This window comes from Carcharhinus amblyrhynchos, chromosome 1, assembly GCF_965287045.1.
Source record: "Carcharhinus amblyrhynchos chromosome 1, sCarAmb.v2.hapA, whole genome shotgun sequence".
Taxonomy (NCBI): Eukaryota; Metazoa; Chordata; class Chondrichthyes; order Carcharhiniformes; family Carcharhinidae; genus Carcharhinus; species Carcharhinus amblyrhynchos.
Genome location: NC_137324.1, coordinates 115919864 through 115942694, shown reverse-complemented (window position 1 = coordinate 115942694; position 22831 = coordinate 115919864). Strand labels below are relative to the sequence as shown.

The 22831-nt window shown below is 43.3% G+C and overlaps 1 protein-coding gene across 2 annotated transcripts in view; it reads left to right on the top strand.

Annotated features, from left to right (window-relative positions):
* Positions 1 to 22831, top strand: part of pde5ab (phosphodiesterase 5A, cGMP-specific, b) — a 108019-nt gene that overhangs the window by 25722 nt on the left and 59466 nt on the right. For both annotated transcript variants that reach the window (XM_080191359.1, XM_080191350.1), the window contains exons 4-6: positions 14999 to 15070; positions 16629 to 16718; positions 19590 to 19727. In XM_080191359.1, the coding sequence (XP_080047485.1) occupies positions 14999 to 15070; positions 16629 to 16718; positions 19590 to 19727 (300 nt within the window). The remainder of the gene's footprint in view (positions 1 to 14998; positions 15071 to 16628; positions 16719 to 19589; positions 19728 to 22831) is intronic.

Below are 22831 nucleotides of genomic sequence, written 5' to 3'. Positions count from 1 at the left end.
GCTGGATGTGGCCCACGCTGTAGTTTGGTGACCCCTGCCCTAAATTGATAAATAAAAAGCAGAATACTATAATTACGAAAAGTTATTTTATATTTGACTGACCAAATACAAACCAACTTTGAGGAGTGTTTGATACGTTTACTGTCTCTCCTAGCATTGTCATCTGTGAATTTAACTGCTGTGCATTAAGTTTATAGTGCTAATTAGGATTACCCAATATATATAATGTCGTCCATTTTTACTGTTTTACCCATCTTTACATATAGCTCTAATTTCCTGATTTATGCTCTGCCGAACATTACCACCAGTTTGGTGACCTATAAATAACTCCCACCAAGGTTTGTTACCTTTGCTGTTTCTTTGCTCCACCCAAACTAAGATTACATTTTGATCATTTGATCTAAGGTCCTCTCTCACTAACAGACTGATCTCATCCCTTACTAATAATGCTACTGCACCTCTTTTTCCTTCTTGCCTTTCCTTCTTAAACGATGAAGATCCTTGAATATTCAGTTCCTAGTCTTGGTCATCCTGTAACCACGTCTCCGTAATAACTATTGAATCATAGCCATTTACCTCTATTTGTGCCTGTAAATCACCTACCATGTTGTGAATGCTGTGTGCATTTAGATTAATTTTGTCTTTTTAACACTATGCCACATTTTGTTCCTATTTGATGCTTGTCTTCATTATTCTGCCTTCTAATTTCACTTACTACTTTACTTCCTCTTACTAGTTTTGCTTTCCTACAATCTGAGCTCCCTTTCAGGTTTCCATCTCCCTGCCAATCGAGATTAAACTCTCCCCAACATTTGTAGCAAATTTTCCTGCCGAGACTTTAGTCCTCGATCTGTGGTCCTGCTACAGTGCAACCCATCAATTTTATACAGATCCTCTCTGCCCTAGAACTGGTCCCAGTGCATCCAGAGAGATGCTATTGAACAAGCCTTGGTGAGTTGCTTCAGTGCGCAATGCAGCCATTTTACTCAGATAATAGACAGACTGAATATTTAACATAGTGGAAGGGGTAAAGACTTTGTCAACTGGACTGGATGTGCCTTTGTCATAACTGAATCTGATGCCTAGGTTGATGCTAGGTGTTTCTTAAATAAAATAGCAATTTGCTAACTGAGCAGTTGGCTTTGTTATTTCAGAGATAATAGAATCATCCACATCACTGTGGGTCTGGAGTTACACAGGTATTGGTGGCAAATTGCCTTCACTAAAGTATAGTAGAAAAGCAGCAAATGGGTCTTTGTGAAACTATTAACACCTTCATTGTCATTATTAACAATACTAGCATTTCATTCCAGATTTATTTAATTAACTAAATTCACAAATTGCAATGGGGAGGTTTGAACTCACTTGCAGATTACTCATCTAGGCCTGAAGATTATAAGTCTAGATACATCACCACTATGCTGCCATATTTGAGTAATTGGATATATTATTCAACTTCTGCCCCCCATTTACTCTGAAACTAGCTCCAGACCGCACATTCTATCAGAATTGCTGCCCCCTGCTATTTCTGGAACGTTATCTACATCCTTTCATGCCGAGGCCATCCATCTTGGAAACTCTCATTCATGTGTTTTGTCATTTTCAACTTCAACTATTCCAATGTTCTCCTGACTGGCATCCTATCTTCCACCCTCCCATAACCCATCCAAAACTTTGCTGTCTCTATCCAATCCCACAGCAAATTCTGCTCTCTGACCATGTCTGTGAAATCAATAGAATGTAAATTGGATTGGTTCTGTACCTGCCATCTCTCCAGACTGCCAGTTTGGTAATGAAGATAAAAATCTATGCCAATACCTTAGCTATTTGAACATAAGAAATAGGAGCAGGAGTAGGCCATCTAGCCCTTCGAGCCTGCCCCGCCATTCAATAAGATCATGGCTGATCTGTCGTGGCTCAGTTACACTTTCCCGCCCTCTCCCCATAACCCTTAATCCCCTCTCTTATCAAAAACCCATCAACCCGTGTCTTAAAAATATTTAGCGAGGCAGCCTCCACCACTTCAACGGGCAGAGAATTCCAGAGATTCACCATCCTTTGAGTGAAGAAGTTCCTCCTCAACTCCGTTCTAAACCGCCCCCCCTTTATCTTGAGGCTGTGCCCCCTAGTCCTACTGTCTTTTTTGAGCGGGAAGAGTCTCTCCACCTCTATCCTATCCATCCCATTCATCATCTTATACGTCTCAATGAGATCTCCCCTCATTCTTCTAAACTCTAACGAGTACAAGCCTAGTTTATTCAGCCTCTCCTCATAGCTCAACCCCCTCAACTCCGGTATCAGCCTAGTAAACCTCCTCTGCACTCCCTCCAAGGCCAAAATATCTTTGCGCAGGTGCGGCGCCCAAAACTGCACACAGTACTCCAGCTGCGGCCTCACCAATGCCCTATACAGCTGCAGCAAGACCTCCCTACTTTTATATTCAATCCCCCTCGCTATGAAGGCCAGCATCCCATTCGCCTTCCTGACCACCTGCTGCACCTGCAAGCTGGGTTTTTGCGACTCATGCACAAGGACCCCGAGGTCCCTCTGCACCGTCGCCTGCTGCAGTTTTTCGCCACGTAAGTAATAGTCCTTTCTACCATTGTTCCTACCAAAGTGGACCACCTCACACTTGCCAACATTAAATTCCATTTGCCATTTCCTGGCCCATTCGCCCAGCCTATCTAGATCCTTCTGCAGACTCTCCACACCCTCCGCACAATTTGCCGTTCCCCCAATCTTGGTGTCATCAGCAAATTTCGACACCCTACACTCGGTTCCCTCCTCCAGATCATCTATATAAATAGTAAAAAGCTGAGGCCCCAGCACCAACCCCTGGGGCACTCCACTAGTCACCATCCGCCAATCCGAATAGCACCCGTTGACCCCCACTCTCTGCCTCCTATTTGACAACCAATCATCTATCCACGCTAACACCCTACCCCCAACTCCATGTCCCTCAACCTTCTGCAATAACCTCTTGTGAGGTACTTTGTCAAACGCCTTCTGAAAATCCAGAAAGACCACATCCACCGGCTCTCCTCTATCCACCGCCCTAGACACATCCTCATAGAACTCCAGTAAATTTGTCAGACATGACTTCCCTTTAATGAAACCGTGCTGCGTCTGCTCTATCAAGCAATTCCCTTAAATATGCCTCGCAATTTCCTCCTTAATGACGGATTCTAACATTTTACCTACCACAGACGTTAAACTAACCGGCCTATAATTCCCCGCCTTTTGCCTGGCACCCTTCTTAAACAACGGCGTAACATTAGCCGTTTTCCAATCTTCCGGCACTTCCCCGGAATCCAGTGACGTCTGGAAAATAACCACCAAGGCATCCACTATCACCTCTGCCATTTCTTTCAGAACCTTCGGATGCATTCCATCCGGTCCTGAGGACTTGTCCACAATCAGCCCCTCCAGTCTGTTGAGCACCGCCTCTCTAGTAACAGTAATGTCATAAAGACCCTTCAGTCCTACCACCTTTCCATCGCTAACACCCGGCAAATTATTCACGTCCTCCTCCGTGAAGACAGAAACAAAAAAGTTATTCAATACCTTAGCCATATCCCCATCCCCTACCACTAGGTCCCCTTTCTCATCCTCTAAAGGACCAACATTCACCCTAGCCAGCCTCTTCCTTTTTATATATTTATAAAAACTCTTGCTATCCTTTTTTATATTAAGCGCTAGCCCAGCTTCATAGTTTCTCCTACCCTTCTTTATCAACTTCTTTGTCAATCTTTGTTGACATTTAAACCTCTCCCAATCCTCTTCTCGCCCACTACTCTTAGCTACTCTAAATTCCTCCGCTTTTAATTTAACACTTTCCTTCACCTCCTTCGTTATCCACGGCTTATTACCTCTCCTCCTACGGTCCTTTTTGACCATCGGAATAAATTTCCGCTGAGCACCAAGAAAGATCTCCTTAAAGATCCTCCACTGCTCCTCAGCAGACCCTCCCTCCAACGTGCTCCCCCAGTCAACATTCGCCAATTCTTCTCTCATCCTACCATACTCCCCTCTATTCAAACAAAGGACGCGTGTCCGGGAACCCACTTTCTCCTCCTCCATCTGCACCAGAAACTCCACCATACAATGATCACTCTCTCCAAGAGGATCCTTCACCACAAGGTCCCTAATTCTACCCGCCTCATTACATAGCACCAGATCCAAGATAGCTCGCTCCCTCGTCGGCTCCAACACACACTGTTCCAGGAAACTATCCTGGCAGCATTCCAAGAACTCCTCCTCGAGCCCACTGCGTCCAACATAGGTCGACCAATCAATATGCAGATTGAAATCCCCCATAACTACGGCCGTCCCATTCCTGCACGCCGCACTTATTTGCGCGTTAACAGCCCGCCCCACCTCCAGATCATTATTTGGGGGCCTATAGACGACACCCACCAGCATCTTCCTCCCTTTGCTCTTCCTAATCTCCACCCACAACGATTCCACGTTCTGCTCCTTGGCTCCAATATCCTACCTTGCTATCACCTTGATGCTATCCTTAATCAGCAGAGCTACGCCACCCCCTTTTCCCTCCTGCCTATCCTTCCTAAACACTTGATAGCCCTGTACATTCAGCTCCCAGTCCCTGTCACCTTGCAGCCACGTCTCTGTAATGGCCACCAGATCGTATCCATTTGTGTCGATCTGCGCCACCAGCTCATCCACTTTATTCCGAATGCTTCATGCATTCAGATAAAGCGCTTTCATACCAGCCTTCACCTGGACCCTATTTGCCGTAACGCCACCAACCATACTCACGCCCCCTATTCCCATTATTATTGGGACATCCTCGGCCTCTTCCCTTACCTGTACCCTATCCTTAACTTTAGACCTTGTAACGTCACCTACCCTCGCACCCTCCCCCCCCCAATTAGTTTAAAGCCCTGCCTACAGTCCTCTTTACTCGATTCGCCAGCACTCTGGTCTTCTCTTTGAATCCAGAGACATAAGATTTCAGGAGAACTCATTAATGGACTGTACTGTTCTGGTCTAGGTTACAATAAGATAAGATTTATTTCTTTGATAGTTCACAGATTTTCTTGGTACTTCTATTTCCTTAAGAAGCATTTCCAATTAGGTGGCACGGTGGTTAGCACTGTTGTCTCATAGTGCCAGGGATCCGAGTAAAAATCCAGTCACAGGTGACTGTCTATGTGGATCTCGCACATTCTCCCTGTGTCTGTGTGAGTTTCCTCTGGGTGTTACAGTTTTCTCCCACACTCATAAGAACATAAGAACATAAGAAATAGGAGCAGGAGTAGGCCATCTAGCCCTTCGAGCCTGCCCCGCCATTCAATAAGATCATGGCTGATCTGTTGTGGCTCAGTTCCACTTTCCCGCCCTCTCCCCATAACCCTTAATCCCCTCTCTTATCAAGAACCCATCAACCCGCTTCTTAAAAATATTTAGCGAGGCAGCCTCCACCACTTCAACGGGCAGAGAATTCCAGAGATTCACCACCCTTTGAGTGAAGAAGTTCCTCCTCAACTCCGTTCTAAACCGCCTCCCCTTTATCTTGAGGCTGTGCCCCCTAGTCCTACTGTCTTTTTTGAGCGGGAAGAGTCTCTCCACCTCTATCCTATCCATCCCATTCATCATCTTATACGTCTCAATGAGATCTCCCCTCATTCTTCTAAACTCTAACGAGTACAAGCCTAGTTTATTCAGCCTCTCCTCATAGCTCAATCCCCTCAACTCCGGTATCAGCCTAGTAAACCTCCTCTGCACTCCCTCCAGGGCCAAAATATCCTTGCGCAGGTGCGGCGCCCAAAACTGCACACAGTACTCCAGCTGCGGCCTCACCAATGCCCTATACAGCTGCAGCAAGACCTCCCTACTTTTATATTCAATCCCCCTCGCTATGAAGGCCAGCATCCCATTTGCCTTCCTGACCACCTGCTGCACCTGCAAGCTGGGTTTTTGCGACTCATGCACAAGGACCCCGAGGTCCCTCTGCACCGTCGCCTGCTGCAGTTTTTCGCCACGTAAGTAATAGTCCTTCCTACCATTCTTCCTACCAAAGTGGACCACCTCACACTTGCCAACATTAAATTCCATTTGCCATTTCCTGGCCCATTCGCCCAGCCTATCTAGATCCTTCTGCAGACTCTCCACACCCTCCGCACAATTTGCCTTTCCCCCAATCTTGGTGTCATCAGCAAATTTCGACACCCTGCACTCGGTTCCCTCCTCCAGATCATCTATATAAATGGTAAATAGCTGAGGCCCCAGCACCGACCCCTGGGGCACCCCACTAGTCACCAACCGCCAATCCGGTTAGATTGATTGGCCATGCTAAATTGCCCCTCAGTGACAGGTGATTAGTGGGGTAAATAGGTTACAGGGATAGGGTCTGGATGGGATTGCTGTTGGTGTAGGTTCGATGGGCCAAATGATCTCCTTCTGCACTGTAGGGATTCTATGAATCTGTGAATTTGCTGATAAAATATTCATTGTTCATAGTAGCAAGCTTGCAAGTTAAACCTAGTGAGATTGACGTATTAAGATCTTTGACTATATGATGAGCTGGGTGCACAATAAAACCAGTACAAAGCCAAATGATCTTTGCAGGATTTTACTATGAATTTCAATCAATGCAAATTATTAATAGTAACTGCTTGTAATATAATTCTGAAGTTATGATGTGTGAGTTCCTGCTTCTAGTTATTCATGCTCAGACCAAATGTATCTTCAAAAGAAAGAGTCTAGACATACCAGTCAAGGAGGAAGGCCTGTATAAAGAATGTTGGCTTGCAATGTCTTGTGCAGCTGTAGCGCACAATAGAGGAACTGACCTGCTTCAGGATTCAAGTGCCTCCTTCCATCTGTATTTGATTAATTGTTCAAGAATTATGTTATCATTTGATCCACTGCCAACCTCACTCATTTTGAATAAGCACATAGTTTAGATAAGAAGAAGCGTGGTAATTTGTTCTTGAAATCTGGATGTTTTAACTTTCTCTTAAAGAGAATAAGTGTGTTGGCCAATAGTTATCTCTCAACATCGCCAAAACAGATTACTTGCTTATTTGTGGGACCTGGCTGTGTTTGAAGTGCATGCCAAATGTAACAGCGGTCACTACATTTCAAAACCTGTAAAGCATTTTGAGATGTTCTGAGGAAATGCACTTTATATGTGCATGTTCTTTCTTTTTTATTATTAGCCTAACATATAGTTAAATGGCTTGGTAACAACGAGATTTCTTTAACTTCTGATTGATTGTACTTGATTAATTGATGTAAAGTGGACACAACAAAACAAAAGAAAATGAAGGTAGATTTCTACCTTCTGTCAAAGTCCGAGTTAACTTCTGTTCTGGGGCTGGAAATGCTCACAAACTTATATTTACCGTAGGATCGCTACAGTGCAGAAGGAGGCCAGTCAGCCCATCAAGTCTGCATCAATTCTCTGACAAAGTATCTTACCCAGGCCCCACACTATCCTCATAAACCCCACATATTTAGCATGTAACCTGCACATTTTTGGACTGTGGGAGGAAATTGGAGCACCCAGAGAAAATCCATGCAGACATGGGAGAATGTGCAAAATTCACACACACAATTACCGAAGGCTGGAACTGGACACTGGTCCCGGTGCTGTGAGCCAGCAGTGCTAACCACTGTGCCACCATGTCACCCTTTACTTTACATTAAATTAGGCCTGATGATTCTATGAAAATTCCCGAACGTTTTGATCAGTACAGCAGTCAGATATCTACCCACCAAATATAATGGGCAGGATTTTCTCACTTCCACTCTGGGAAAAAGCTTCTGACTATCCACTCTGTCCATGCTTTATAATCTTGTAGACTCCTACCAGGTCACCCCTCAACCTCCGCCATTCCAGTGAGAACAAACCAAGTTTCACCAACCTCTCCTCACAGCTAATGCCCTCCATACCAGGCAACATCCTGGTAAATCTTTTCTGTACCCTCTTCAAAGACTCCACCTCCTTCTGGTAGTGTGGCGACCAGAATTGAACACTATATTCCAAGTCCACTGAGAGGCTGCTGTCACTGACTCCTGCATCCCTGGATCCCAGAGCAAATTGTGAATTTGTGACCATTTGGCTCTGATTCCCGGTGTATGCCAGGTAGTGGGGTCGTGACCTGAGGCCTCAAATAAATGAGGAACTAAATGAAGTTCAGCGAGCCTCCTTTTTAACTTTCCACCCAGTGTCTCTCCTAATCACTCTCTGTTCTGCCTCGCAATATGCTCAATTCCTTACCTTTTCATCCCATTCTCTCTCTTTTCTCCCTTTGACTTGGTGTCCGTCCTGCTTCCTTTCCCTTCTTCCTCACCCCCATAGTTCTACTCTTTCTTCCCTCACTCACACACTCGCACTCTCCCTCCCTCAAGATCTTGGCATCATTCTGAAACATGGTTTGATCTGTGCCAGTCTCATGCCAAAGGACAGAAAGGGCAGCTTCTGACTCAGTTTGCCACAGCTCTGTTCACACATAGCAAGTGAGGACCCGGGTTCGATCCCTGGCTCGGGCACTGTCTGTGTGGAGTTTGCACGTTCTCCTCATGTCAGCGTGGGTTTCCTCCGGGTGCTCCGATTTCCTCCCACATTCTGAAATACATGCCGGTTGGGATGCATTGGCCGTGCAAAATTCTCCCTCAGTGTACCCGAACAGGCGCCGGAGTGCTGCATTTGGGGGATTTTCTCAGTAACTTCATTGCAGTTACATTGCCTGTCTAAAACTAGAGGGCATAGGTTTAAGGTGAGAGAGGAGAGATACAAAAATGTCCAGAGGGGCAATTTTTTCACCCAGAGGATGGTGAGTGTCTGGAACAGGCTGCCAGAGGTAGTAGTAGAGGCGGGTATAATTTTATCTTTCAAAAAAACATTTAGATAGTTACATGGGTAAGATGGGTATAGAGGGATAAGGGCCAAATGCGGGCAATTGGGATTAGTTTAAGGGTTTTAAAAAAAAGGGCGGCATGGACAAGTTGGGCCAAATGGCCTGTTTTCATGCTGTAAACTTCCATGACTCTATGACTATGACTCTTTAGCCCTTGCAGAAACAGCAGGACCATTAAGCCAGCTGGGAACCCACTGAACTCATCAGCAGACTTTGCCAAGGCTCTTTATGCTGAACTATGACATTGGCATCCCACTTCTGGGTTCCTGGCCAGTCAGGGAGGATGGGTGAGATGATGCATTGGTTCAGTCAAAGGAAGGAGTACTAATTAAGGGGACCCCCCAGTGGGTATGAATGGTTCAGCTGGACTTGATTTTTTGAGGGTGCATCAGTGACAGGAATGGAGGGACTCCTGACTCCTCCCTGTGTTTTTCACCCTTACCTGGAGGTCCCGCTGTGTGATTCCAGGAGTTGTAGCAAATTGAACTTTCCCCAAGGATATGAGATGATGACAACATCACCACGTGACCAGTCATGGATGAAAGTGGCCAAGGGTGCCAGCAGAAGTAGTTTGGCCCCTCCAAGCTAGAAACAGTATACTAGATGATGCGGAATTCCAGGAGTGCTGTAATTTCTGGTGTCAAGCTCCACGGTCTGACTTTCCCACCATTCTCCTGCACAGAATTTCTCAGAACAGCACAGTGACTTTCAAGAATTGTCCATCAGCAGTAAATTATGGAAAACAGTCTCTGAAGAGGACCATCTTGAACTGCAGTCTCTCACCTGGCCATGGCTGCAGCCATTCAGGTTCATTGATCAAAACCTATTGCCAGCCAATAAGTTTTTCCAAAATAATTCTCACCCTTGTGTATTCACCTCAGCCACTCTAGCGAATTCCACACAGTTCAGAAAATGCATTTTCTGTCTGTAAAACCTGCAAAATTGACTGCGACAACAGATAATTGCTTATTATAATCTTTGACTCTAAAACCCAATAACTGCATAGAATTCTCTGTTCACCTTCAAATGTGCCTAGGTAAAAGTCAGAAGTGTACATGATGATTTGGGCTTTCTGCTGGATATCACATTTTAGTAGATTTAACTCCCCGTATGCATCAAAACCCATCACCCATTTACTTGGGCAAAGTTTCCCCCGTGGGTGTAGAGAATTACTAAGGCATGCAGTTTATAGAATTGCACTTAAAGAGCATAGAGTGAAATATGTCGGAGCATGACAAGACTTAAAATTTTCAACTGGTTTCTCTGTTTTGCTTTTTTTTCCTCTTTCTACTTTGTTAGTCAAAAGGCATTGTGCCAAGTTCTCCAGCTTGTGAATAAAATTGAGATTTTAGGTTTCCCAATGGGAAGTTCACTTTCTGTCTAGTTTTTAAAGAAGAGAGAACAGTGAGAAATGCCAGGCAGGTTTGGCTGAATGACAGGCAGATTGCTAGATGCCACCAATGCAGATCTTCAGACCGAGGTGATATGCACTTTCCAGATAACAGTCAGTTGGAAATGTGTACACAGGCTCTAGGTCAGCAGTCGTATAGAAGCAGAGCCATGCCATCTACTGCAAGGTCACGTGCAGCAATATGCTTTATTTAGGCCGGTATTGCCAGTGCACTATTCATCTATCATTGACTATAGCAAGGTCTGCAAGACGTAACAGGCTACAAGATGAAGGCATATAAAATCGCCAGCTTCAACGCATCCCTCCCTAATGAGCTCAATGCATTCGACACCTGTTTTGAGCAAAAGATCAGCGAGAGCATGCCCTCTAGCCTGGAAGCACTGGATGAACCTGTATCTGAAGTAGCATTGCAGATGTCAGAGCAGCTTTCTTGAAGGTCAACCCACGGAAAGCAACTGGCCCGAATGGGGTACCTGGACGAGCGCTCAGATCCTGCACGGATCAGCTGGCGGAGGTGTTTGCAGACATCTTCCACCTCTCTTTACAACAATCTGAGGTCCTTATCAGCTTTGAGAAGACAACCATTATCCTAATACCTAAGAAAAACCAAGCAGTGTGCTTTAATCATTATCGGCCTGACATCCATCATTATGGAGTGCTTCAAAAAGTTAGTCATGGTATGAATCAATTCCAGCCTCCCAGACTACCTGGATCCATTACGGTTTGCCTACTGCTGCAACAGGTCCACAGCAGATGCCATTTCCCTGGCCCTGCTTTTAACCATGGAACACCTAGATAAGAAGAATATCTATTCATTGTCAGATTCCTACTTATTGGTTACAGCTCAGTCTTCAACACTATTATCCCCATGAAACTCATCTCCAAATTCCGTGGCCTTGGCCTGGGCCTGGGCACCCCCCTCTGTGACTGGATTCTGAACTCCCTAACTCACAGACCACAATCAGTAAGGATAGGCAACAACACCTCCTCCACGATTATCCTCACACTGGTGCCTCACAAGGCTGTGTTCTCAGCCTCCTACTATACTCTTTGTCCACCTATGACTGTGTGGCCAGATTCCCCTCCAATTCGATTTTCAAGTTTGCTGATGACACCACCGTAGTGGGTCAGATCTCAAACAATGACGAGATAGGGTACAAGAATGAGATAGAGAATCCGGTGAACTGGTGCAGCAACAATAATCTCTCCTCAATGTCAACAAAATGAAAGAGATTGTCATCGACTTCAGAAAACATAAAGGAGAACATGTCCCTGTCTACATCTATGGGGATGAAGTAGAAAGGGTTGAGAGCTTCAAGTTCAGATCACCAATAACCTGTCCTGGTCCCCCCATGCCGACACTTTAGTTAAGAAAGCCCACCTCCACTTTCTCAGAAGGCCAAGGAAATTTGGCATATCAGCTACAACTCACGCCAACTTTTACAAATGCACCATGGAAAGCATTCTTTCTGGTTGTATCACAGCTTGGTATGGCTCCTGCTCTGCCCAAGAATGCAAGGAACCAATCCATCACACAAACCAGCCTCCCACCCATTGACTCTGTCTACACTTAGCACTGCCTTGGCAAAGCAGCCAGCATAATTAAGGACCCCATGCACCCTGGACATGCTCTCTTCCACCTTCTTCTTTCGGGAAAAAGATACCAACCAACTCAAGAACAGCTTCTTCCCTGCTGCTGTCAGACTTACCTAGCATTAAACTGATCTTTCTCTACACCCTAGCTGTGACTGTAACACTACATTCTGCACTGTCTCATTTCCTTCTCAATGAATGGAATATTTTATCTGGATAGCACACAAGAAACACTGTATGTTAATACATGTGATAATAATAAATCAAATCAAAATCATCTGCTGTGTTCCTTTCTTCCAACTCCTAGGCTTGCTTCATAGGAATATCGTAAAATGGGGGCAGGGGTAGCCATTTTGGCCCTCTGAGCCTACTGCACCGTTCATTATGATTATAACTGATCATCCAGCTCAATGGTCTGATCCCATTTAATCCCATATCCTTTGATCCCCTTCACCCCTAGAGTTAGTTCTAACTCCTTCTTGAAAACATATAATGTTTTGGCCTCAACTGTTCTCTGGGTAGTGAATTCCACAGGTTACCGCTCTCTGGGTGAACAAAATTCTTCTCATCTTTGTCATAAAATGTTTATCCCATATCCATAGACTGTGCCCCCTGGTTCCAGACAACCCACCAGCAGGAACATTGTTCCTGCATCTCCCTTGTCTAGTCCTTTTAGAATTTTATAGGCTTCAATGAGATTCCCCTCTCATTCGTCTAAACTCCAGTGAATATAATCCTAACCGACTCAATCTCTCTTCATATGTCAATCCTGCTATCCCAGGAATCAGCGTGGTAAACCTTCGCCACACTCCCTCCATAGCAATAACATCCTTCCTCAGTTAAGGAGACCAAAACTGCACATAATACTCCAGGTGTGACTTCACCAAAACCATGTATAATTGTAGCAAGGCATCCCAGCTTCTGTACTCAAATCCTCTTGCTCTGAAGGCCATCATTACTTTGCTGAAAGTTTGCCCTGACATGGGAATTGACATCACCACCCCTGCTAGAAATTCCTTCTGACCACATTCATTTTATAGGAAATAAAGGAACGTTGCATTTATATAGCACCTTTCACATCGCAGACTACCTTAAAGCATTAAAAGCCAATGAAGTTGATTTTTGAAGTGCAGTCAACCAATATGCTCACAGTAAGCTCCCACAAACCTCAGTATCACACCAACCAGATAGAGTGTGTTTTCTAATGTTAATTCAGGGATAAATAATTGGCCAGAACATAACACCCCTCCTTTACATCTAAATCAGAGGGCAGGCAGAACCTTAGTTTAACATCTCATTTGAGAGACAGCACCTCCGACAATGCAACACTCCCTTGGTACTGCACTACAGTGTCAACCTTCATTTTTTGTTATCAAGTCCTGGAGAAAGGCTTGAACCTGCAACCTTATAGCTTAGGGGTACGAGCATTACCAGCTGAGCCACAACTGACATTTGATAAAGGCCACCCAGTGGTTAGCTTGTGAAGGACAGCAACTGGGGGAGGGAGAGGACAACTAGACCAACGTACGTGAACGCATTAACAAACTTGCAGAATGGATATGTAAATGGAAAATTAATTTCAATGTAGATGAGTGCAAATTGGTGCATTTAGGGGAGGGATGAAGAAACAATTTACTCCTTGCAAGATAAGACTCCAATTGGGGTAGTGGCTCCAAGGGGTTTAAAAGTACAGATTCATAGTCAGTAAAATTAGCAATACGGGTTAACAAAACAATAAAAAGTGAAAACAGGATTCATTTTTGGAGGAACCTGCTAATTTATATTGTACCTTGATCAGACCACATTTACGTGAACAATCTTGTTCTCCATATCTCACAAAAGAACACTGGAGAAAGTGCAAAAAATGTTCACAGGAATGAGTAGGTACAGCACTCAGGAGAGACTGAACAGACACCTGGTAAAAACCTTCAAATCTCAGAATGGCACTGCTAGGGCGAATGTAGAGAAGCTCCCACTTGTGGGAATGACTCAGACTGAGGGCCATAAATGTAAGATAATCATTAATAAATCCAATAAGGAAGGGTATGAGAATGTGATACTACATGAAATGAATAAAATAGAATTGAGACGAATAGCAGAGATACAGTAAAGGGAAAGCTAGATAAATAAATGAGGAAGAAAGGAGTAGACGGATATGTTGAGAGGATTAGGTGAATTATGTGGAAGAAGGATCCTATGGAGGGTAAACCTTGGCTTAGACTGCTTCTGTGCTGTAAATTTGGCATAATTCTGTACAATTTTGCTCCATCCCTTCATCCACAAATTTGGTTTCCCACTTCCAGTTCATTATGACAGGAAATAGGGATGGGTTTTTCCATGCAGTTGATGGCCCACCATTGGCCAGTGGCATAATCTTTTAGTCCTGCCTTTGTCAATGGAGTTTCCCATTGAATTCACCCCTCGTCGCCAGGAACTCTGCAGTGGGGATATGCAGAACCAGAAGATCCCGCTAGCGTGACTGGCCGCAAAGTTCTTTCCTAGGTTTCCAAACCAGAATTTTAAGCTTCCAAAATGTTATTGCTTCATTTTCGTTACCAAACCTTTTCAGTAGCTAAAATAAATACTTTGACTATTAAGACCTTTCATAATGACTACCAACATTTTTATCTTCAAATGCAGCCGCTTCCCTTCATTTGGCTATATCCCTCTAAATGTACCCAACACTATCTGTAAAAAGAGCTTCCAAATACCAGGCCCAATATAGGCTGATAACTGAGGAGTGCAAATGAGGTAAATGAACATTCGACTTATTTTTCCAAGCTTAATAAGTTAATATGCAACTTGGTTGGTTTCAGTTGAAAATCCATCAAGAGATTCAATCACTCTCAATGGAAAACCAAAATTCCAATCAGTTTAGTTTAGTTGGTAGTTCCTCCCTACTTTTCCTGAATATAAGATGCATAAATTCTGTTACAATTCAAACTAAGCAAAATCAATATTTAGGAATTAGGAAAGTTAATACATTTTCAGGGACTTTGTATCCTTTGTTAATTTATACTTCCAATCACAAAGGTGTGAACTTTCTTTAGAATCAGTGTGCGCATAGCTGTATCTAGTTTCTATTTAATGATTTCTATCTTACCAGGTTGTTGGCGTCGCCCAAGCAATCAATAAGAAATGTGGTACAAATGGAGTATTCACCAAAAAAGATGAAAAGGTAAAAGAAATTTAAGGTTGATTACATATTTTTTTATTGAGAAACTGACTTCTGTTTAAACGAGAGAAATTAAAATATATGAAGTACAGTAAATGAAGGGATCGGGGCAAGTAACCAGTTTCTAAGTTATAGATGTCTTCTAGTAATATTATGCCAGATAGATTAGTACTTCGTATGAGCATAAGAATGTGATCATTTATTACTCGCTGGATCCACGGAAGATTTGTTTTTGGGATAGTGGTCAGTTTTGTCTATATCTCAGTATAACAGAAAGTGGAAGAAAAGAAAGCAAGTGTTTGCAATTTTAATTTAAAAGGTGGACTAACTTTTCTTTAGTCTATATTAGTTCAACTAATAGCAAAGCAGCCTTTTGGCAGAGGGAGTATTTTGAAGTTCCACTCCAGTACTTGAATATAGAACGTGAGTTAGTATTATTGAGAAAATGCAACATTGTGAGTGGTGTAATGCTACAGCGCAGAAGGAGGCTATTGGGCGCATCATGCCTCTGCCAATTCTTTGAAAGACCACTGCCCAGCTTTTTTGCAATGTTGTCCTTGGATAAAATGACTAAGGAGCTATATATTGCTTTAGTGATTTAGATAAGTATTTGTGGAACCCTCGCATGATAGCAGGAAGTTGCTCTTTCACGTTGATTCCGAGGGCAATGTTTTCAGACAGAATGGTGACCATAGAGAGCCTGAGATCACGAGGTAAATTCTCTGGTCACAGCTGCTGTGGGAATCATTGTGGGCTGGACAGAAAATTTGGCAGATCATTTAAAGATCCATTGATCTCAGGTGGAAATTTGTAGTCTCGGGATGGGTGTGATCGGAATATCATAATATCCATAGTATTTGATTTTAAATGGAAAATTGAAAATCTCTGCTTGATATTTAAGTGGTTATAGTTGTGGCCATGTAGCAGTAACAAGCGCACTGTTGGGTGTAACGGAGAATATATAATTCGACTGAAGAAATCCACTATGATTTACCCACTAGGAAACTGTCGAACCACTTAAATAGTACTGATGCTGGGGCGGCACAGTGTCACAGGAAAAGGAACTGCTGCCTCATAATGCCAGGGACTTGGGTTCGATTCACAGTTTGGGTTGCTGTCTGAGTGGAGTTTGCACTTTCTCCCCGTGTCTGCGTGGGTTTCCTCCCGCAGTCGAAAGACACGCTGGTTAGGTGCATTGGCCATCCTAAATTCTCCCTCAATATACCCAACAGGTGCTGGACTGTGGCGACTAGGGGCTTTTCACAGTAATTTCATTGCAGTGTGAATGTAGGCCTACTTACAAATAAATAAACTAATAAATAAAGTTTAACTTTATCCAATGTATTACTAGTCATTTAGACTTGGAAGCCTTGTTAAATAATTACTGTACTTTATTCTTCTCTTTACTAAATGAACAGATTCTGCTTGTGGTAAATGTCTTAATCTTGCCTTTTTTAAATTTAACGAGAAAAGTTAGAGATTAGAAATTAGACTGATGCTAATTGTATTTTCCTGATGTTGAATTCCATTGTTCAGTATCATTATTGTCATTTGTTTTTAGGATTTTGCTGCCTATTTGACGTTTTGTGGGATTGTCCTTCACAAAGCGAAAGTGTATGAAACTTCACTGCTTGAAAACAGACGCAACCAGGTACTGACCAAAATGATATTTGCAGAATCCAAGCAATAACACCTTGGTTGGGAATTGGGGATGGGGGATTGGATTTCTGTGGGATTTCATTGCTCATCTCGCAAAACTATGGTGGAAAGCCCTGGGAATCCCCAAAAATTGCATTCAAGCCAACTTTCCATGACATCTAGTGCTCTGCCACCAAAATGTACAGTGACTCCATGGTAACCCACAAAACTTTCCTCTGTGGAATTCTGACCAGATGTTGCTTTGCAGATTATTTTGTTTTGGTCCGTCACATCTGTTTACAGAAGGTTACACTTTGTACAAAACACTAACAAGCCCCAGCTGAAGACACTCAATGAGAAAAGTGAAACAGAAATTTGCTGACCTTCACGTAACCTGCTTCTCTCCAAAGACAGGAGGCACACACCAACTCATCTCATGAAACTGCCAACTTCAGCAACACTGATTTAATTTCCACCCATATTTTGCAAGGCCCCAGATGTTTTGTTGCCGTCATGCATTCTGTTACCAATATGCATTTTCCATAACTTGTAAAATGAAACATTTTTGAATTGAAGAGTACAGGAAAATGTCTAAGTAACAAGATATTGACACTGGGATGAAGTTTGACTTGGTGGCAGTACAAGTAGGGTGTTAGTAAAGTTGTTAGATTAGAATAGCAGAGTTCAAAACGGATGGAGTGAATGTAGAATAAACTGTTCTGTTCTCCAACATGGCTACTTCTCGTCTTGACATCCAAGAGACTAAGGGCAAGAAAAGAGAAAAATATCAAGGCTAAAATTATAGGGAAAACAAATACTTTGAAAGAGACTTTCAGTTGCTCTGACAGGAGAGAGCTTATCCCTCCATTTTCACTTCCCATCCACCCAATGGCTTCCTGAAAAGTGTCTATCACTAGCCTAGCTGCCAGTTTCAGTCCGGAGATTCTCTGAAATCGCAGGGCAGCTTTTTATGGTACATATAGAACTCCAGATGCTAATCTGGAAGACAACTGAGTGGAGTGTGTGCTGTGCACACTCTGCCCCAGTTTTGCTTGGTGGTGCAGCCAAAGAGGAGACTAGAAAAGGATGTTTAAAAAATTACTTTTGTAGGATCAGAAGGAGCACCGGTGCTCTTCCAAACTTCACAGGAATGACATGGCCTGCTGTTGCTCTTCACTCCCCTCCCCAATGATCAAAAATCCTACTCCCCCTGCCCCCCCCCGATGATCAGTAATCCTACTTCCCCCCCCCCACCCCGATGATCAGTAATCCTACTCCTTCCCCCCCCCCCCCACTCCTCCCCGATGATCAGCAATCCTACTTCTCCCCCCCTCCACACCCTCTTCCCCGATGGTCAGCAATCCTACTCCTCTCCCCCCCCCGCCACACACCCCCCTGCCTGATGATCAGCAATCCTTCTCCTGCCCCCCACCCCCTCCCCCCTCTCCGATAATCAGCAATCCTACTCTCACCCCTTCCCTCCTGAACTATTTTTCTGTCGGCCAATCCATTCTCTGAAACAGCAGCTGTATATGAACACTTTGCTCAATTGGTTCCCCACAGCCCTCCACGATTATGTGGCTCAGCCCTGAAAATTGACAAGTCTTCAAGCTGGTAGCACTTAATTTGAATCGATAGATTGAAAATTGGGCATGTTCTACAGTGAGTGGGTGATTTACTCTGCCAGGAGCTGCCCAGGCAGCAGAGTTCAAAATGGCTCCATCACTTACATAAAAATTAATGTTAAGAAAGGCAGCACTGTAGCACAGTGTTTAGCACTGCTGCTTCACAGTTCCAGGGACCTGGGTTCAATTCCTAGCTTGGGTCACTGTCTGTGTGGAGTTTGCACATTCTCCCTGTGTCTGCGTGGGTTTCCTCCAGGTGCTCCGGTTTCCTTCCACAGTCCAAAGATGTGCAGGTTAGGTTAATTGGCCATGCTAAATTAGTGCCCTGGGTTGTGTAGGTTAGAGGGATTAGTTGGTAGGATATGGGGATAGGGCCTGGGTGGGATTGTGGTTGGTGCAGACTCGATGGGCCAAATGGCCTCTTTCTGCACTTGTAGGGTTTCTATGATTTATATGATTCTAACATAGTTACAAATTGAAGGCATTAACGTCAAGAGCATGTTCCTTCTCAACATTATAGATTAGTGGATGATTAGCAAACACTCCTGATGGTTCACAATTAATAAATAAAGTAAATAAAGTATAAATCAGTTGCAGCTAAACTAAAAGAGTAAGAATCAATCATAGAATTCCTACAGTGCAGAAGAAGGCCATTCGTCCCATCGAGTCTGCACCGACTTTCTGACAGAGCATCCTACCCAGGCCCCATCCCCGTAGCTCCACTTATTTTTCCATCAAATCCCCCTAACCTATGCATTTTGGGAGACTACGTGGCAATTTAGCATGGCCAATTTATCTAACCTGCACATCTTTGAACTGTGGGAGGAAACCCTCGCAGACACGGGGAGAACATGCAGACTCCGCACAGACACAGTGACCCAAGGCTGGAATTGAACCTGGGGCTGTGAGGCTAGCAGTGTTAACCACTAATTTGAATGTCTGTTCTCAATGTTGTAAATGCATTCTTGCTGGAAATCTCTGTCAACAGCAAATTAATTCGACACCTTTTAGTTTTCAGTATATTTGCAATTTCACTAGAAATGCTAACCTGAAGAATTATTTTTGTCAATGCATTTGCAATTTAACTGAGCATAGCTGCCATATTCTTACTCCATATTGCAAATTTATAAAAATTACCTTTTGGGTGTTTCCTTTTCATCAGATACATGAAGTATTACTTGTTGAATTTTTGTCACTTTCATAAAAGTGGAGAAATAACTACACGTAACTTACTTATTGTTAATGCTTTCTTTGGCAAGGTTCTACTTGATCTTGCAACTCTGATATTTGAGGAGCAGCATTCCTTGGAAGTAATTGTGAAGAAGATTGCAGCAACTATCCTTTCATTCATGCAGGCTCAGAGCTGCACCATCTTTATTGTGGATAACAATTCCTCTGTGAGTATTAGGATTTGGTTAATATATCAACCCAGGCCTGTCAGAGACATGGAGGTGGGAGAGTGGAGGTGGTCAAAATTCATCAGCTGCTCTCGTAGATTTCCATGGGAATTTTGGTGGAAGTTTGCAAAGCTTGAGGAGCTGAATGGCTTGCTCCTACTTCCTATGTTCTTTATGATCACATATCTACTAGCATCCAGATACATTTTCATTGCACAGTGGTTAGCACTATTGCCTCACAGTGCCAGGAACCCGGGTTCATTTCTGGCCTCGGGTATCTGTGTGTTTGTTCTCCCTGTGTCTGCGTGGGTTTCTTCCAGGTGTTCTAGTTTCCCCCCACAGTCCAAAGGTGCGTTAGGTGGATTGACCATACTAAAATATTGTCCCTTAGTGTCAAAGGGATTATCAGGGTAAATATATAGGGTTACAGGGATTGGGTGGAATTGTTGTTGGTGCATATTCAATGGATCGAATGGCTTCCTTCTGCACTGTAGGAACTCTATGATTCTATGCTTATTTGAGAAATTGGCAAAATCCTGTTTTCACAAAGGGCAGAATCTAGCTGTTTGCAGCAGGGTCAGGTAGTGCTTGGACTCCAGACACTGGACATTCCTGCACTCTAAATCTCATGGGTGTCTAACATTAGGCAGGGTGAGAGAACCTGAAGAACAAAAATGGATTTAATTTTGAGGGTGTTTAGGGGAACACAATGGAATCCTGGCAAAGAGCCCAAAAGACTATAAATTTCATTTATGAAATCTCTTACAAAAAGATTATTTTCAGTGTTTCCATGAAGCTGTTTGTGTGTGTTTGTGTGTGTGTGTGTGTGTGTGTGTGTGTGTGTGGAATGGGTGGCTGGTGCGGAGTATGGGGGGAGCAGGCATCATCTCACTCACGCCTCCAACCCCCAGATCTGGCAGTGAGGTTAGACTTTCCAGTTCTGGATTAATGAGCAAAGTGACCTAGAGGCACAGGTGCCTGCTGAATGGTGTATGTTCTCCTTCTCCACATCATGTTTTGACAGGGTCAGTGCTAAGAGCACTATCAGGTATGTTTCTGGTTTTGATACTATGCAAAGCGCTGAGTCTGTAGAATACCGGCCAGACACTGCATTATAGGAAGAACTTTTTCTCATTCGCTTTGAAGTCAGTTATCATTTCACTCTATTTCCTTATATATTTTACTTGCTTTTCCAAACAGGTAATCTTCTAATTGTAAAGATTGTTTGATAAGGCAACAAACAACCTTTTGTTTTAGATATATTCTCCCTGGAATAAGATGCAATGGCTTTGTATATTTTAAGTGCAAGCAGTTAATAATAAGCCCATTGAAGTACTAGTAATAAAGCCCCCTGCAGTCTTTTCATTATTCATTTAATTTCCCATTTAACAATTCTTAATGTGGCCTCTCCAAATCCCTGATTCAAGCTTTCTTCATTTATTCACTATGAGACTATTTTCAGTATTGCTTACTTGAACTTCTTCAGTGCCAATCTGATCAGCAAGAAAGAATACATAAAATAGATAACAGCTAAAGCTAAGTTTCAGAGCAATACAAAACAGAGGTTAACCAATCAGAGACAGTATCATAGTGATGACATCACTAGACTAGTATTCCAGGATTTTGCTCTGGGGACATGGGTTCAATCCCACCATAGCAGATGGTGGAATTTAAAGTTCAAATTTAACAAATTCTGGAATTGAAAACTTGTTTCCGTAATGGCAACCACAAAACTCTCATTGATTGTGTTAAAAACCTATCTGGTTCACCAATATTCTTTTGGGAAAGAAAATCTGGTGTCCCTACCTCATTCAGCTTCCGCATGACTTCAGACCCACAGAAATGTGGTTAACTCTTAACTGCCTTCTGAAGTGACCTCGCAAGCCACTCAGTTCAAAGGCATTTAGGATGGGCAACAAATGCTGGCCTTGCCAATAACTTCTGCATCCCATGAACAAATAAATTTTAAAAAATCTTAAAACCAGGCAGCAGCATAAAAGAAGTGATCGGCCATGCTTTGACAATCCTAAGCGTGCTGTAACCACATTTTTTTCACTTCAAGAAAGAGAACAGGCATTTTGGAATAGATAGGTCTGTGTGAGTGTGGACCTAACTAACAGCGGGTACATGTCGCAAGTCCTAGAGCGATTCATTTTCTGCTTATTCCCTTTGTACACTTGGAACCCACCTTATTGTTACTCATCACCTTGCCTGAAAGTACTACAATGGAGGTGGAAAATTTCGGGTGGGATTTTCCAGCCCTCCTTACTGGCAGGATTTTCCAGTCCTGCCAAGGATGACCCACCAGGGCAGGTGCCCCAGCAGTGGGGCGGATGAACTATGCAAAAGCCTGGAGACTTTGGTGGAAATGGATGACCCCCCAGCAGCCAACGGCTTGTCGCATCTGCATGGGAACACCTGCCGGGGTGGGCACGGAGGAGTGGGTGCGGTTGAGGATACTGGAGATACTGGCATTATTGTACTGTGGAACTCATCTTGTATTCTGGTGTATTGTGACTCCATGCTCCAATGCACTTTAGCATGATTGATGCATTTTCTGATTATTCACTTTATCAAATGTGTGATGTGAAGAATCTAATTTAAGTGTCCAACACCTTTAAAGAGAGCCAACTTTAATTAAGTAGAATAAAAATTGTTTTTGTTATTCAGTAGCGCGTAACTTAAGGGACTAAAGTCTACCTCCTGAATGTTTTAATGCAATTAATGAAAATTGTCATTCATGCGTTACGTAAAGTATTAGTTATATTAGTAAAACTAATACTGTAGAACTAATGGGACAGAAAGTTGGTAAACCGCTTAGACCTGATGATCCATCCCACAGAGTTGAAAGAGGTCACTGTAGAGATAATGGATGCATTGGTGGTCATCTTCAAAAATTCTGTAGATGCTGGGATGTTTCTTGCAGATTGGGAGAAAGCAAATGTAACCCTACTATTTAGGAAAAAAGGGAGAGATAAGACAGGAAATTACAGACAGGGACAGGTGAAATGCTAGAATCTATTACAAATGATGTAATAACAGGATATTTAGGGGGCAATCTTACCAAAAAAATCCAAACTCCAAATGAGCTTGAAAATGGGAGA